At 38.5% G+C, this 14,763-nt stretch overlaps 1 protein-coding gene across 2 annotated transcripts in view; it reads left to right on the forward strand.

Annotated features, from left to right (window-relative positions):
• Nucleotides 1–14,763, forward strand: part of TRPM6 (transient receptor potential cation channel subfamily M member 6) — a 163,862-nt gene that overhangs the window by 32,136 nt on the left and 116,963 nt on the right. The window contains exons 1-4 of one of the 2 annotated variants that reach the window (XM_069476383.1): nucleotides 5,028–5,048; nucleotides 7,521–7,532; nucleotides 10,808–10,887; nucleotides 13,383–13,421. In XM_069476383.1, the coding sequence (XP_069332484.1) occupies nucleotides 5,028–5,048; nucleotides 7,521–7,532; nucleotides 10,808–10,887; nucleotides 13,383–13,421 (152 nt within the window). Of the gene's footprint in view, nucleotides 1–5,027; nucleotides 5,049–7,520; nucleotides 7,533–10,807; nucleotides 10,888–13,382; nucleotides 13,422–14,763 lie in introns of those variants that run through there. The other variant, XM_069476382.1, reaches the window with a different exon arrangement.

Genomic DNA, 14,763 nt, shown 5'->3' on the forward strand with positions numbered 1-14,763 from the left:
TCATTGATAATTGTTGGAAATGTCTTGGAAAAGAATTTCCCAAAATTGCATCCTGTAGAAACAAGTGTATGGTACCCTCAGAGAAAAAATCCTTGCTGATATATGTAAGAGGACAATGGATAGTTTATCCCTTGTAGAGAGTCACAATACTTGTTTGTAGTTGTACAGCCACAAAACATTTTCTTTTTCTCCTGCATAATACAGTATCCTTGTTCTGCAGGATATACATTAGAAAGCACTGGTAAAATGCTCATATATGTACCCAGAACTCAGCTAGGCCCCAGGGATACTGGAAGGAACAAGACAGTTCCCTGTTTTCCAGGACTTAGAGGACAGTGGGCCCCAATAGATCATGACAGTTCTGTGTGTGAGAATGAGCATCAGAGGCTCAAAGAGCACATTGGAAGGAGGTCCTGTTTCAGACTGGAGGTTTCCAGAAGTTTTCTAGAAAATATGATGTCTACATTGGTAGAGAAAGAAGGGGAGTGGAGAGTATTCCAGGCAGAGAGAACAGCATGTAGAGAACACTGGGACGTGAATTCAGAAAATTCAAAGTTGTTCAGTATATTTAGCTATATTTTTTAATTTTTATTTATTTATTTATTTATTGGAGACATAGTCTCTCTCTGTTGCCTGGATGAGTGCCGTGGCATCAGCCTAGCTCACAGCAACCTCAAACTCCTGGGCTCAAGCGATCCTCCTGCCTCAGCCTCCCGAGTAGCTGGGACTACAGGCATGTGCCACCATGCCCGGCTAATTTTGCTATTTTTAAGTAGAGATGGGGTCTTGCTCTTGCTCAAGCTGGTGTTCAGTATATGTAGAATGTGGAGATTGAAGTAGAGAGGAGCAAGAGATGAGGTGGGAGAGGGAGCACTCAAGACATGATAGGCAGTGGACTGCAGCCCATGTGAAGGACTTTTGAACTTTATCCTGAAGACACTGGGGAAATTTGAAGGTTTTGCAGAAGAATGACTTGTTCACTTATTCACTTTAAGAAGATTATAGGCTTCATTGCAGAGAATGGATTGAAGAAGAGAAAATTGAGGGCAGAAAGGCCTGGGAGGCAATCTAGGCAAGAGTTTATGGTGACTTTAACTAGGGTAGTGGTAATATAGATGCAGAGAGGTGGGCAGATGCAAGAGATATTTAAGAGGTGGAATGAATAGACCTTGGTGGCTGATTGAATGGAAAGTAAGCGTTGGGAGGAATCAAGAATGTTGCCCTGGTTTCTAACTTGGACATTTGGGTATATTGGGGAGCCCTGAGGGAATACGGGAGAGGGACAGGTTTTGGTGGGAGAAGTGACAGATGTGGCTTTGGATGGGTTAAGTTTTCCGTAAGACTCTATTGTTTCTTTTTAAATGGGGTAAATGAGGTGAGTTTTATATACCCAGTCAGCTGAGTTGGTGCAGATGAGTGGACTGCCCAGATCAGGGGGCAATGAAACACCAAAGCCCTCTCGTCTGCCTTCTCCTTCTCTTCTTTCTCTTCTGTAGCATCCTACTTCATAAGTCATAAAACATGACTTTTGTAGATATATAATCAGAAAAACCGAGCACTCTTTTCATTGAAGTTTTTTGGTTGAAGTCTTCTGATCTTTAGTTGTCTTTGTTGCTGTACAATATTCATATGTTTTCAGAGTTCTGCTGTACATATTTGGAAACTTCTGAACATTAAAGCCATAGTGAATGTATAAGGAGATTGGTCTTCTGGAAATAAAATTTTTGTTTATTTTATTACTATTATGTTTGTTTATTTATTTTTATTTTAGAGACCAGGGATCTTGCTACGTTGCCCAGGCTGGCCTCAAACTCCTGGGAATCCTCCTGCCTCAGCTTCCTGAGTAGCTGGGACTACAGGGGTGTGCCACTGCACTCAGCTAACTTTTTAATTTTTTTGTAGAGAAAGAGTCTCGCTGTGTTGCCTGTGGTGGTCTCGAACAACTGGCCTGAAGTGATCCTCCCACCTCAGCTTCCCAAAGTGCTGGGATTACAGGCGTGAGCCACTGTGCTCACCCTCTCTTTTTTTGTTGACTTATCATTTCTCTACAAACAAGGTCCTGTTTCCTCAACATAAAATAAACTTTCTCTTAACTTTGCCTACAAAATGTTGTGGCTGTCAAGCACCTTTGGTGTTGATATTATATGGAACCTGCTCCTCCTATGTAAAAAGGGAGTAAGTATTGTTATTAGTCACACAGTTGGGAATATTACTTTAGCTAAAGCACATAAAACATTTAGCACAACCTTTGGCATATATGAAAGGCTACATTAATGTTGGCTTTTGCTTTATATTTTTGACTTAGTGGGGTTGTTTATAATGTTGTTTCTCCCAAGAGCATCTTATACTGACTAGCTGCCTCCTCTGTATTTATTAAGGAGAGAAATTTTCTCCCTTCCCTAATCATGCCACTATCCTGGTTAGTAACTCTGTTTTTCATTCCCTGAACTCCTTTTTTTCTGCACTCTCAAGTTTAGATGTTTCTAAAAATTCTTGGTTTTTTTTTTTTTTTTTTTTTTTAATCTTCTCTGTTCTCTGCTTCTCAGTGACCTCATGGCCTTTATCATCACCTTAACATGAACCTCTTCTAAATTCTCTTGAAGGGAAATCTCTGCCTTTCTAACCACCATGGACTTCCATCATCACCTCTCAAAACCTTTGTTGTCTTTCAAGGACCTTCCGAAATTCCGTGCCTTCCATGAAGACTTCTCAGATATCTGCAGGCAGAAGGAATTTCTCCTGCAGAGTTCTATGTCCTACTCTTGTACCATTTATGACTTACTCCTTATTTAGTATCTGTTAATAAACATAGGTGCTTCTCCATTGGCATTTGGGACACTCTTTTATTTATTTATAATTTATAAATATTAATAATATGAGTTAAATATTTTTTAATGAGTGTATGAGTAAACCTAGTCTTCTTAGAAGTGTCAATGTTTTAAAGGCAGAGTAGATGAGCTGGTAGAATGTATCCTGCCCATGGGTTATGAAGGGCTGGTCCCATATGCCACAAGCTTCCAAGGTCACTGATTTTATTTTATCTATTTTATTTTATTTTATTATTTTATTTTATTCTATTTTATTTTTTGAGACAGAAGTTCACTCTGTTGCCCGGGTTAGAGTGCCATGGCATCAGCCTAGCTCACAGCAACCTCAAACTCCTGGGCTCGGCCGGGCGCGGTGGCTCACGCCTGTAATCTTAGCACTCTGGGAGGCCGAGGCAGGAAGATCTCTCGAGGTCCGGAGTTTGAGACTAGCCTGAGCAAGAGTGAGACCCCGTCTCTACTAAAAATAGAAAGAAATTATCTGGACAGCTAAAATTATATATATATATATATATATATATATATAAAAATTAGCCGGACATGGTGGCACATGCCTGTAGTCCCAGCTACTCAAGAGGCTGAGGCAGAAGGATTGCTTAAGCCCAGGAGTTTGAGGTTGCTGTGAGCTTGACACCACGGCACTCTAACCCTGGCAACAGAGCGAGACTCTGTCTAAAAAGAAAAAAAAAAAAAACCAAAAACACCAAAACCAAAAAAACCCTCCTGGGCTCAAGCAATCCTCCTGCCTCAGCCTCATGAATAGCTGGGACTGCAGGTGCTCACCACAACACTTGGCTAATTTTTTGTTTCTATTTTTAGTTGTCTGGCTAATTATTTCTATTTTTAGTAGAGATAAGGTCTGACTCTTGCTCAGGCTGGTCTCGAACTCCTGATCTCCAGCGATCCTCCTGCATCGGCCTCCCAGAGTGCTAGGATTACAGGCGTGAGCCATCACACCTCGCCAAGGTCACTGATTTTAATGAAGTCTTTGGGAGAGTGGGTGTGGTAGGCACTAAAATATGCAGACTAAGATATACAGGTGAAGATATGTATGTGGGAACTGAGACCAGCTAGGAAATGGTATATTCTTGCTCTCACACACCTTGCCCTAGTGTCTACACACAGTCACTCATGGGCAGTAGTTCTCTACGTGTGGTCTAAGGACTCCTAGAAGTCCCTGAGACCCCTTTCAAAGGGTCCTCAGAGTCAAAATTATTTTCATAATGGCACTAAGATGCTATTTGCCATTTTTATTCCTTCTCTCATGAGTATACAGTGGAGTTTTCCCAAGGTTACATGATGAGTACACAATTAACTCAAAGGCTATTAAAATACTCTTTCCTTTTTCAACTACATGTCTGTGTAAAGCTGATTTTCTTTTTATGCTTCATACAAAACCACTTATTGAAATAGATTGAATGCAGAAGCAAATAAGAGAATCCAGTGTCTTAAGCCAGACATGAAAGAGATTTGCAAAAATACCAAGACAATGCTCTCTTCATAAACTTATTTTTTTGAAAATTTTTATATTAGCACGTAATAGGTTCAAATCAACTAACAAGTAGATATTTTTAAAAGTTCAAGTTTTAATTTCTTATATGGTAAATATTGGAAAACATGTCTTGTATAAATAAAAGCTTTTGTGAGGCTGGGTGCAGTGGCTCATACCTGTAATCCCAACATTTTGGAAGGCTGAGGTAGGACAATTGCTTGAGGCCAGGAGTTGGAGACCATCCTGGACAACATAGTGAGACTCTGCCTCTATAAAAATTAAAAAAATTAGCCAGGTATGGTGGTACATGCCTATAGTCCCAGCTTCTAGGGAGGCGGAAGCAGGAGGCTCACTTTAGGCCCAGGAGTTGGAGGTTGTACTCCAGTGTGGGCAACAGAGTGAGATCCTGTCTCTAAAACACACACACACACACACACACACACACACACACACACAGAGCTTTTTGGGAGTCCTTGATAAGTTTTATGAGTATGAAGGGATCCTAAGCCCCTAAGCCACAAAATTTTGAGAACTACTGCTCTTGGGCATGATATATTCCTGAAAGTGGAATAGAAATGAAACTGCCCACATTTTTGAAATCATTTCTCTCTCTGTCTTACTTTTCATCTTCCAGTCTTCTCTCAATTCTTTTAGCAAAGCTTTTGAATTTGTCTAAGTTACGTATGTGGTATGTGTCTCTACCAAATTTTATGAAGCAAATTCCTGTTTTGGTATTTTTTCTGCTATGCTACACTAACAAAATAAGACAAATAATCTCCATTGCCTATCTAAACCTTACTGTGAATGACATAAATAAAATTTAACCTGTAACTCCTAGTAAAGGCTTTATTGTCCCAGAGGATGGTAAGTTTCCTGAAAGTCAGTATTATAATTTCACTGGTCAACCCAAGAAAGGGGTTTTTTAGACTATGTAGTTCACTCAGATATAGTCTCAGTAAAGTTTTGGGTAATGTAAAAGGATATTTGGAGCATAAAGTCCATCTGTGTACATAGACAACAAATTTGTGAGTATTTTGCTGCTTGAAAATTGGAGAGGATTGAGTGCATCTAATTGGAAAACCTTGATAGATTGGAATGGTTGTACTACAAATAAGCCCAGCATTCAATTAAGGCTCTGTATTTTACTATCCAGGGACAGTTGCAAAGAATACTCACAAACAATTCTTCCGTTGCCTCTTTCCTTCTTATCAAAATGACTTAACATGATCTGAACTTATAAATGTTTTATTTGTATATTTAATTCCCTAGGAGACCAGTCAAACCCTGAAGTGTGCGTAACATCTGAGTGAAAAGGTGTCTTTCACTGCTATTTTGAAATTGGGTTTTTGGGCTGAAATCATGAGGCCTTTATCCAATTTGGAAAGCGGGAGGAAGGGGTATGGTATCACTTTAGTCTTCACCTTTATGATAAACTTTACTTGAAGGGTCACTGTTGAGTTCCTCTTATTCTCCATTTGGCCTTGTGGAGGATTCATAAATGTTTTACTCATTTCCTCATGAATTTATATGATCTAGAAATTCCTTCTGAGGTTCCAAGTGCATTTGCTCGACAAATCAGTGTATGAAATGTGAGTAAAATTTCTTACCTACACAGCAGTGACATTTCACATTCTGTTTTTAGAGATGTTACAAAAAAAAAAAAAAGTCTACCAGCCAAATAGTGGCCACCTTTTCTCACCCCAAACTAGAAAAATGTATAAGGTTATCTTGTGTACTCTTTGTGAAGCCCTGCCAAATCATACCTCCTGGAAAGACTATACAGTGGAAAATCAGTCCACATAACTCATGGCAGTGTTGGTGGAACAGGCCCTTGATTCTCGGTTTGGACGCTGTTTTTCTGAGACTGTTCTTCTTGGATCAAGTGAGTCAGATGAGATATCCCTGCAGAATTCAGACAAAACGCGGCAGAAGGTCCTGAACTGACTATTCCGAGTGGGTGGGCTGGCTTTGCACCGATGGAGCTTTCCTGAACCCACAGATTGATGGTTGGTGCACCCTGGAGTCCATCTGCCTGGCACTCAGTTTGAAGGGGCTCTTGCTTCAAGGGAGAAGCTCTGTAGAGAAAATATCGAATGTTGATCTGGAGCATGGAAATAAGTTTATACTTATCTATTTGATGCATTCTACTGTTGTGGATTTCAAGATAAATAAGAACGCCTTCTTTTGAAGTGGATTACAATAAGATTAAGAGAGAAAGGATAGCCCAGTGCATGCAAATGAACACTCTTAGTGCTGGGATGTGGTTAAGATAGAATGGGGAACATGAGAATGGGAGTAAGCTGTCAGTTCTACTGCAGAAGTACCTGATAGATGTTAGATTTTTGTTAAGGTGCAAAAAAGTTGTAGAAAGAAAACAAATTGGCCGGGCGCGGTGGCTCACGCCTGTAATCCTAGCACTCTGGGAGGCCGAGGTGGGCGGATCGTTTGAGCTCAGGAGTTCGAGACCAGCCTGAGCAAGAGCGAGACCCCATCTCTACTAAAAATAGAAAGAAATTATATGGACAGCTAAAAATATATATAGAAAAAATTAGCCGGGCATGGTGGCGCATGCCTGTAGTCCCAGCTACTCGGGAGGCTGAGACAGGAGGATCGCTTGAGCTCAGGAGTTTGAGGTTGCTGTGAGCTAGGCTGATGCCACGGCACTCACTCTAGCCTGGGCAACAGAGTGAGACTCTGTCTCAAAAAAAAAAAAAAAGAAAACAAATGACCTGGTATCTTAGTCTCCTTTTACCCCCAATCATGGAGCTTTAGTGGATGTTAAAAAAAATCATGTTTTGAAAATTCAGGAACACCTCTAAGATTATGCTTTTTCAGAAATTCCCCTGAGAGAATCTGTTATCTGGAAACAGTAAAAAGCCTTAGAGTAGAAAATACGAGTTGAGCATCCCTAATCTAAAAATCTGAAATCCAAAATACTCCAAAATCCAAAACTTCTTTAGTGCCAAAATGACACCACAAGTGGAAAATTCCACACCTCAGCTCATGTGACAAGTGGCAGTCAAAATGCAGTTAAAACTTTGTTTCATGCACAAAATTTTAAAAATATTGTATAAAACTAACTTTAGGCTGTGTATGTGAGTTGTGCATGAAAAATAAATGAATTTCGTGTTTATGACACAGGAAAATGGACCCCAAAATTGGGGTCTGGCCTGAAGGCCAAGAAGTTTCTTAGCTTTGTTCAGGAAAGAATGCAAGTGTGAGCCTTAAGTTGGAAACGAAAGCAATATGCGTTAAACAAACAAACAGCAAGCAGAGTACCCCATAGACAAGGTAGCACCTGTACATTGCTGGAGAACTCTATTTATGGCTATCTCCTGATTATATGCTAAATAAGGGGTAGGTATTCATGGGCTTTCTGGGGAAAGGACAGAGATTTCCAGGAATTGAGGTGTTCCCCTTCTTTTCATACTGTGTACGGTACCTTCCAGAGGTTATGATGGAGACTGTAAACTGTCATGGCACTGGTGGAAGTTTCTTTTAGCACGCTAATACGTTATAAGCAGGGGATAATGAGCAAAGAGTGCAAGCAGAGGTAGTTTACATGGCCATCTTGGCTCTTACTGGTCTTAACCTGTTTCTTTACTGCATCCGGTCTTCCTTTTTTTGTCCGAGACCTTGGTTTGGGTCTTGCATCTTTTTGAAGAACTGGGCCTGCTGATTTTCTCTCATTTAGACTTGGGTCCTGTCCCCAAGATATCTCATTTTGTTCATTTTTTGGACATTTCTTCGGACTGGATGGAAAGTCTGATTAAGTTTTAGGGTGAGGCACACTGAGACCAACACTATTTCCCTTCTTTCTCCTCTGTCTTTCCCTCCCACAACTCACAACAATTAAAAAACAAACAAAAACATCCAGTCTCTGAAGACTGCCGTGATACTGCAGAAATGGCATAATCCCCACTCTCAACTACCACGGCTGCTCTAGTGGCAGATGCCAGCACATTGGATGTTTCTTCCATATGGATTTGTGCTATTGAATCAGAACCAACAAACATTTGGTTCTCTGCTGAACTGGACGTGCTGGAGAGTATATAAAAAAGGATACTATTATGAGGTGGGGGGAAAAGTAAAGTTCTAGATTGACAACTGTTTGAAACACTTGCAATTAAGGCTGTTTTCTTTTTCTGGTACTGTTGAGATAAGATACGGGAATTGCAGGAGGAAAATTTCTATGTTCTTGTTAAGACACAGGTTTCCTGTTTACACCTTTGGAGGGAAAATTGTATATACAGGTTCCTGAAGTTCTATTTTAGGTGTGTTCATTTTATTACTCATTCTACAATCATTGCCTTGGCCCTGGGGCAACAGAAATGACTGGCACTGGGCCTATAGGAGCTGGAGTCCAGGAGGGGAAAGTGGACTGTAAAGTAGTACAAGAGACTTATGAGGGAAATTTGGAGGTCAAGAGGGATTTTTCTATGAAAAAAAAAAAAAAAATACACCAAAGTTCAGTTCCCAGGCCACCCACCGATCAGAAGTTAATTTTTATGTTTGATATTATCAATAATAATAGCTAAGCTTTTTTGAGCCTTATTATGTCCCAGGAAGAATTCCAAGCCTTTAATTTATCTAATCCTTTCAGATAGCTCTATGATGTATTATTATGATCTCCATTTTTATAGGTGAGCAAACAGGCATGAAGAAATTGAGTAACTTGCCCAGATAATCCTACTTTCCAGCCTTTTAAAAGAGAGAATAGTTGAGCGCAGCTTGCTTAATTTGTATATTTAGGCTCCTGAATCATAGACTTTTTTTCACATCTGTTTTTAATAGCTAATTGGTGTACATGAAGTTTAATAATATCAATTTCTTCTGTTTCCTCCTTTTTACTCTAATTTCCTTGAGAGCAGGAGCTTTGTCTTGTTTGCCAGTAGAAATCCCAGCATGCAACATGGCAACCAGTCTAAAATATTTGTTGAATGAATTCATAGATTCAGATATTTTGAAATTCAAAATGAAGAATTCTTTGAGGACAAACTGACTCCTCTGTAGCACCTTTGTCAGTGCTTTGAAAAATTTAATACTTAATAAATGTCTGTAGAATACATAAATGAAATTGTTACTGTTTTTGAGTAAGGGACAGGGCTTAACTGATTCTAAAAGATTGTGTCATTTCTTATTGATATAAATAGATTGTGTCATTTCTTATTGATATAAATAGATTGTGAATTCTCTGTTTAGTTCCTTTTAAATGCTATGACTCTGGATTTTTCCAAGTTTATGTTTTTAGTGCTTTGCCAATTTAGTGAATTTCTTTTAATGTATAAAAATATTGCTGACTATGCAAAAAGATAAGAGGGTAGAATGATTTGTGATGAATCTGACCTTGATCTGGGAAGTTTTCCTTGCTTATAGATAAGTTTTAAATACACAGGAACCAATCAATCAATCTTTGTTTTTTTTCCTCCCTCCCTTTTGCTTAACAAGAGCTGATTATCTAGTGTTGTGTTCAGTGGTGAACACTACGTTTAGGGTTGGCACATATTGGACAAGATCCATTGAACCATGTAAAGAATTATGTAAGTTGCCTCATTTGTAATCATCTGGAGACCTGCGGGTAGTGTGATAATGAGGCGCCACAGCTGCATTTGTAACCTGTTTTCTGGCCCAGTGCATTTCATCTGTGGTAGGATGTGAGCAGATATAAGAATGAGGTGGGAACTGCACCAATGTGGAGTTTGAAAAAGCCCCCTTGTAGAAAGCTCACATTCATCTCTGTTCTCATACATATGTGTGTACAAAGGTACATGCACACTTATTCCTGTGTTGAAATGTTTTCATATTAGGACAAGGCCAAGCTCATTAGTTAGTTGTCACGGTGGATGCAGTGTCCTCTGCCTGGACGTGCAATACAGCTTATGGAGGAGCTTGGCTGTGATTTGAATTTTGTAGAATGGAAGGGATTTTATTAAGGGGAAGAGTGAGTACCAATGTCCCACTTGGATTTAGGGACAGTCATAGCCTGTGCAACTTGAAGCTGCACAGCCAGTGGTAAGCTATGCTTGCAGAATGTGCATCAAATCTTGCTGAGGTTGCAATTCTCCTCTTTCCAGCTTCCTGTGAAATCTTAGCCACAGTGGGACTTTATGAGTGAGAATTTTGAAGTTTTGAGAGCTTGATATTCTCTCCATAGGCTTATGGTGCAAGATATGAAAGTACCTTTTAGCAGAATTAAGAGAACACACCAGTTATGTCTTTACTTCCTTGCCAGAGGTTTGTATATTTAGGGATCTTGTTATTCAAGGTGAGATTTTGGACCAAGTAACTTGTATTTTAATGTTCACACTTGGCTTAACTGTGTCTGTGTCATCTGTAATAGAAGCCCGTAAATGTTTAGCCTATTTATGTTTGGTCTGGGCATTTTAATTATCATCCACGATCCTTAAATGTATCTTACCTACCTGAACTACTGTGGTTACACTGTTTTCTTACATAATTAGGGTATTAAATGATGACACTTTCTGTTTAGGCCCAGAAATCCTGGATTGAAGGAGTATTTGACAAGAGAGAATGTAACAAAGTCATACCCAGCTCAAAAGATCCTCACAGGTACAATTTATAATTACATATTTTTTTCTAAAGCAACACTACTTGACGGACTGTTTATAGAAATTTAGAAATATGACTTGTCTAGAGGATTTGATAATATCTATAAAGTTAGTATTTTCAATGTTTCTTTCGCTTTATAAGAGTATACACGATTATTGTAGAAAATCTGGTAAGAACAGGAACCTTGTCAATTTTGTACCTCACTCCAACCCCAGTGTCTATAACACATAGTGCCACATAGTCAGCTCTTGATATAAATGTCTGTCTAATGAATTAATGAAGTATAAAGAAGAAAGAATTGAATTGTAACAACATCACCGTTAATATTGTAATGGATTTCATTCCACTTGATGCTCCTGTTCCTCTGGATGAGGGGATAGACACTAGGGAACTGTCTTGTGTTGCATCCATTTTGCCAGGTTTGGATAAATAATTTACAACTTCTGAATACTGAATATTCAAAATATTGTAAATGCTCCTTATCCTTAACTAAAGTATCTATGGAAAATAATGACTGGGATATTTCAGAACCCTGTGCTCAGAGGATACAAACAGGTAATTTTAGTTCCATTTTCCCCCCATAAGCTTTTCGTTTGAGCAGATAATGGGCAGCAGAATGGAATGAGTTTGACTACTCAGAGTTCATGATAATCCTTTGGAAGCTCTACCTGTAGGACAAAGTTCAGAAAAGCTGCTGCCGGTGAAAGATAGGGGAAGAAAGGGCTATGGAAAATTCCCCAGGGTAATGAGTCCATGAAATTAAAATTGAAGGGCATTGCCCTTGAGGAAAAAAATTAAAAGGGGAATAGAAGAGCAATATTTTAACTAGGGCAATCACTCTATTTTTAGATTCCTTTGAGCAGTTGGCCTTACATTCATTTAAAGTTTAGAAGTTATAACCAGATGCTTATGAAGGGGTAGCATGATGAGGTTCTTGAAATTCTAGTTCTTGGGGATGACTGAAATAGTGTTCCTTGACTTGGTTAAACATTTACTAGTCCCACCCTCATGGAATTACCTAGGATTTTCAAGCCCTGTGATTGGAAATTCTCATTTTACCTGCTTACAAAATGTTTACAGTATGCCAAGATAACCTTGTTTTTTCCCTTCATCTTTTATAACATCTCGTAATGTCATGGTGCCTGCAGTGGAAAGCAGATTAAGCTCAGGTGGCTCCCTTTGCTTCTGTAAATGGATAATCGTCTTTACAATCACCTTGAACGTCACAAAAAGGCATGAAATTACTAAGTCTATCATTAGCCCATAAACTCCTAAAGAATATTAATGCTCCTAATTCCATCGATAGTCCAAAGCATGCTACATTTTATGAAGGAAGACAACCAGTCTCTATTTTTGTGGGATTGTAAAAAAAGTTAATGGATGACTATGGCTGCTCCTCCTATGCCAGCCTTTTTTAAAAAGATCCTAGTAGGATTCCCCAAATTGTAGCTTATGTGCAGTTTTCTTCATTATGAGGGACAGGAAAAGGGTGATAGTTCACTATCATAATTTTTGATAAAAGTTTATCTCTTTTGTGGATTCTTCTTATAGCTCCCAATAAGAAACAAATCTGATAGACTTAATTATAACATTTTTTTCCTTCTCATTTTCAACTTGTTGAAGTAAAGTTTCTGAGAAAAGACATTCCCAAAAGGCTGCGGCAGAAAGATGTGAAAGGCCTGAATATTAGTTTCTGAATAACTTAGTGTGACCTTTATTCTATAAGCACTACCCTTTTCCCCATTATTTTAACTAGAGTTCTCTGTTAAAATTCTGTTCATTTTCGCATTGAAAATATAATCATTGATGACCACAATGCTAACCCCCAAATACAGAATGTTCTTCTGAATCATAAAAAAAAGATTAATTGGGGTAATCATTATAATCATACCAACTGTCCCTTGATTTGATAGTGTTTTATGGCTTTAAACTTGTTTATATATATTTTTTCTTACTTGATTCTCAGGAAGTCTTTGTCATGATCATAGTTTAATAACAATAATAGCTACTGAGGCAGACAACTCAGGAGGCTGAAGTGGGAGGATTGCTTGAGGCCAGGAAATCAAGACCAGACTGGGCCGCATAGCAAGACTCTCTCTAAAAAAAAAAAAACCAGCTACTGTTATACACACTGTAATGTACGGGGTACTGTGAGTCACATTGCATATATTATCTCAGATAATCCTCTTAATAAAATTATGAGGCAGATATTATTTTCAGATGTGAAAATGAGGGGTCAGAGGAATTGTTAAATTAATGAGATTCAAATCTCGGTATTTTGGTTCCAAACTCAATGTTCGATTAATTAGATCCTAGTTGTTACAGTACAATTAAATATATGTGATAAATGACAGAATATTTGGAAAGTGAGATATGAAAATTCAGCAAACCCTGATTTCTAGACCATGGAAAATAATAGACATTCACTGTGTAAGCATTAAATATGTTTTTAGATGCATCAGCAAACTAACAGAGGTTTTATTTCTTTAATTTAGATGTGCTCCAGTATGCCAGGTCTGCCAGAATTTAATCAGGTAAGACTTAGCTAAATAAGATTCCTTTTAACTTTCAGACACCCTGTTTAAATTTCACTGGGACAGTTTCCTCTCATCATGAATGGACTCAGTGAAAGGTGTGTGCTATTTACCTTAACAAGGCCAGTTTTTTAAAAAAGATTTTTAAATGGAGAGTGATTATTTGAATGTAATAGACTACTTGAATTACTTAGACATGTAAGTGGCTAAGGGCTTTTGGCAAGAGCTTCTACCAGTGGATATGCTTGTAAAACATTACATTTTAATGTTACTATCACATTTTATTTGAATAATGAAGATGCTTCATGCACACATGGCATTGTGTTTGATCTATGCCTTGCAGGTGATGTGTGTGTTTATGAACAAAAACAACTGTTCAGTGCAATACAAATTTTAACAGTGATTTGCATATTAAACTAGGTAACTGGTTTTACCTTTCTCTTTTGGAAATGGAAGGAAGTGACATTTCCTTAATTTTGATCATAGCCTGAAGTTTATATTATAGATTGAACCAAAATTAAATTTATTTTTGCAAAAAAACTTTGGAACCCCCAGTTTAGCAAGTCACGGGTAAAGGAAAACAGCATTCACAGATATGGGAGGAGTGAGAAAAGGAGGGGGCTTTGGGTGGGGAGAGTTTCTTCTTGGCTGACCTCTTTCACCTTTTCCTCAAATTTTTTTTCTTTCTTTTTAGTAATTATTTAAAATTTTGCTGAAGTTCAAAGCAAATGTAAGAAGTGAAAAGGCCTCATTTACTCTCCCCAATTCCTACTTTTTTCCTCAGAAATTCTCCCTGTCCATATCCTACCAAACCCCACAATCTTCTGAGGTAACTAATGTGAAAATACTGAAAAAGCATCTATTTTACAACATCCAGTTATTAAAAACAGTCAGAGCTCATTTTTTGCCTATCACTAAGTCCTGGTTTTCTTTTTTTGATAGGGAGAGCTAAATGTCTCAATACCAGTTACTGAGTGGGCCCTCTGAGCCTCTCTCCTTTCCTTTTTTTTTTTTCATGATTTATTTTTAAATTTTATTTATTAACTAAGGATTTTTTGGGGTTTTTTTTTGTTTTTTATTTTTTTTCTTTAGAGGCAGGGTCTTGCTCTGTCATCTAGAATAGAGTGCAATGGTGCAATCATAGCTCATTGCAGCCTCAAACTCCTGGGCTCAAGTGATCCTCCTGCCTCACCCTCCTAAGTAGCTAGGACTACAGGCGCTCGCCAACACACCTGGCTTTTTAAAATTTTTTTTTGGTAGAGAAAAGGTCTTGCTATGTTGCCTAGGCTGGTCTTGAGCTTCTGGCCTCAAGCGATCCTCCTGCCTCAGCCTCCCAAAGTGC

This window comes from Eulemur rufifrons, chromosome 7 (assembly GCF_041146395.1).
Source record: "Eulemur rufifrons isolate Redbay chromosome 7, OSU_ERuf_1, whole genome shotgun sequence".
Classification (NCBI taxonomy): domain Eukaryota; kingdom Metazoa; phylum Chordata; class Mammalia; order Primates; family Lemuridae; genus Eulemur; species Eulemur rufifrons.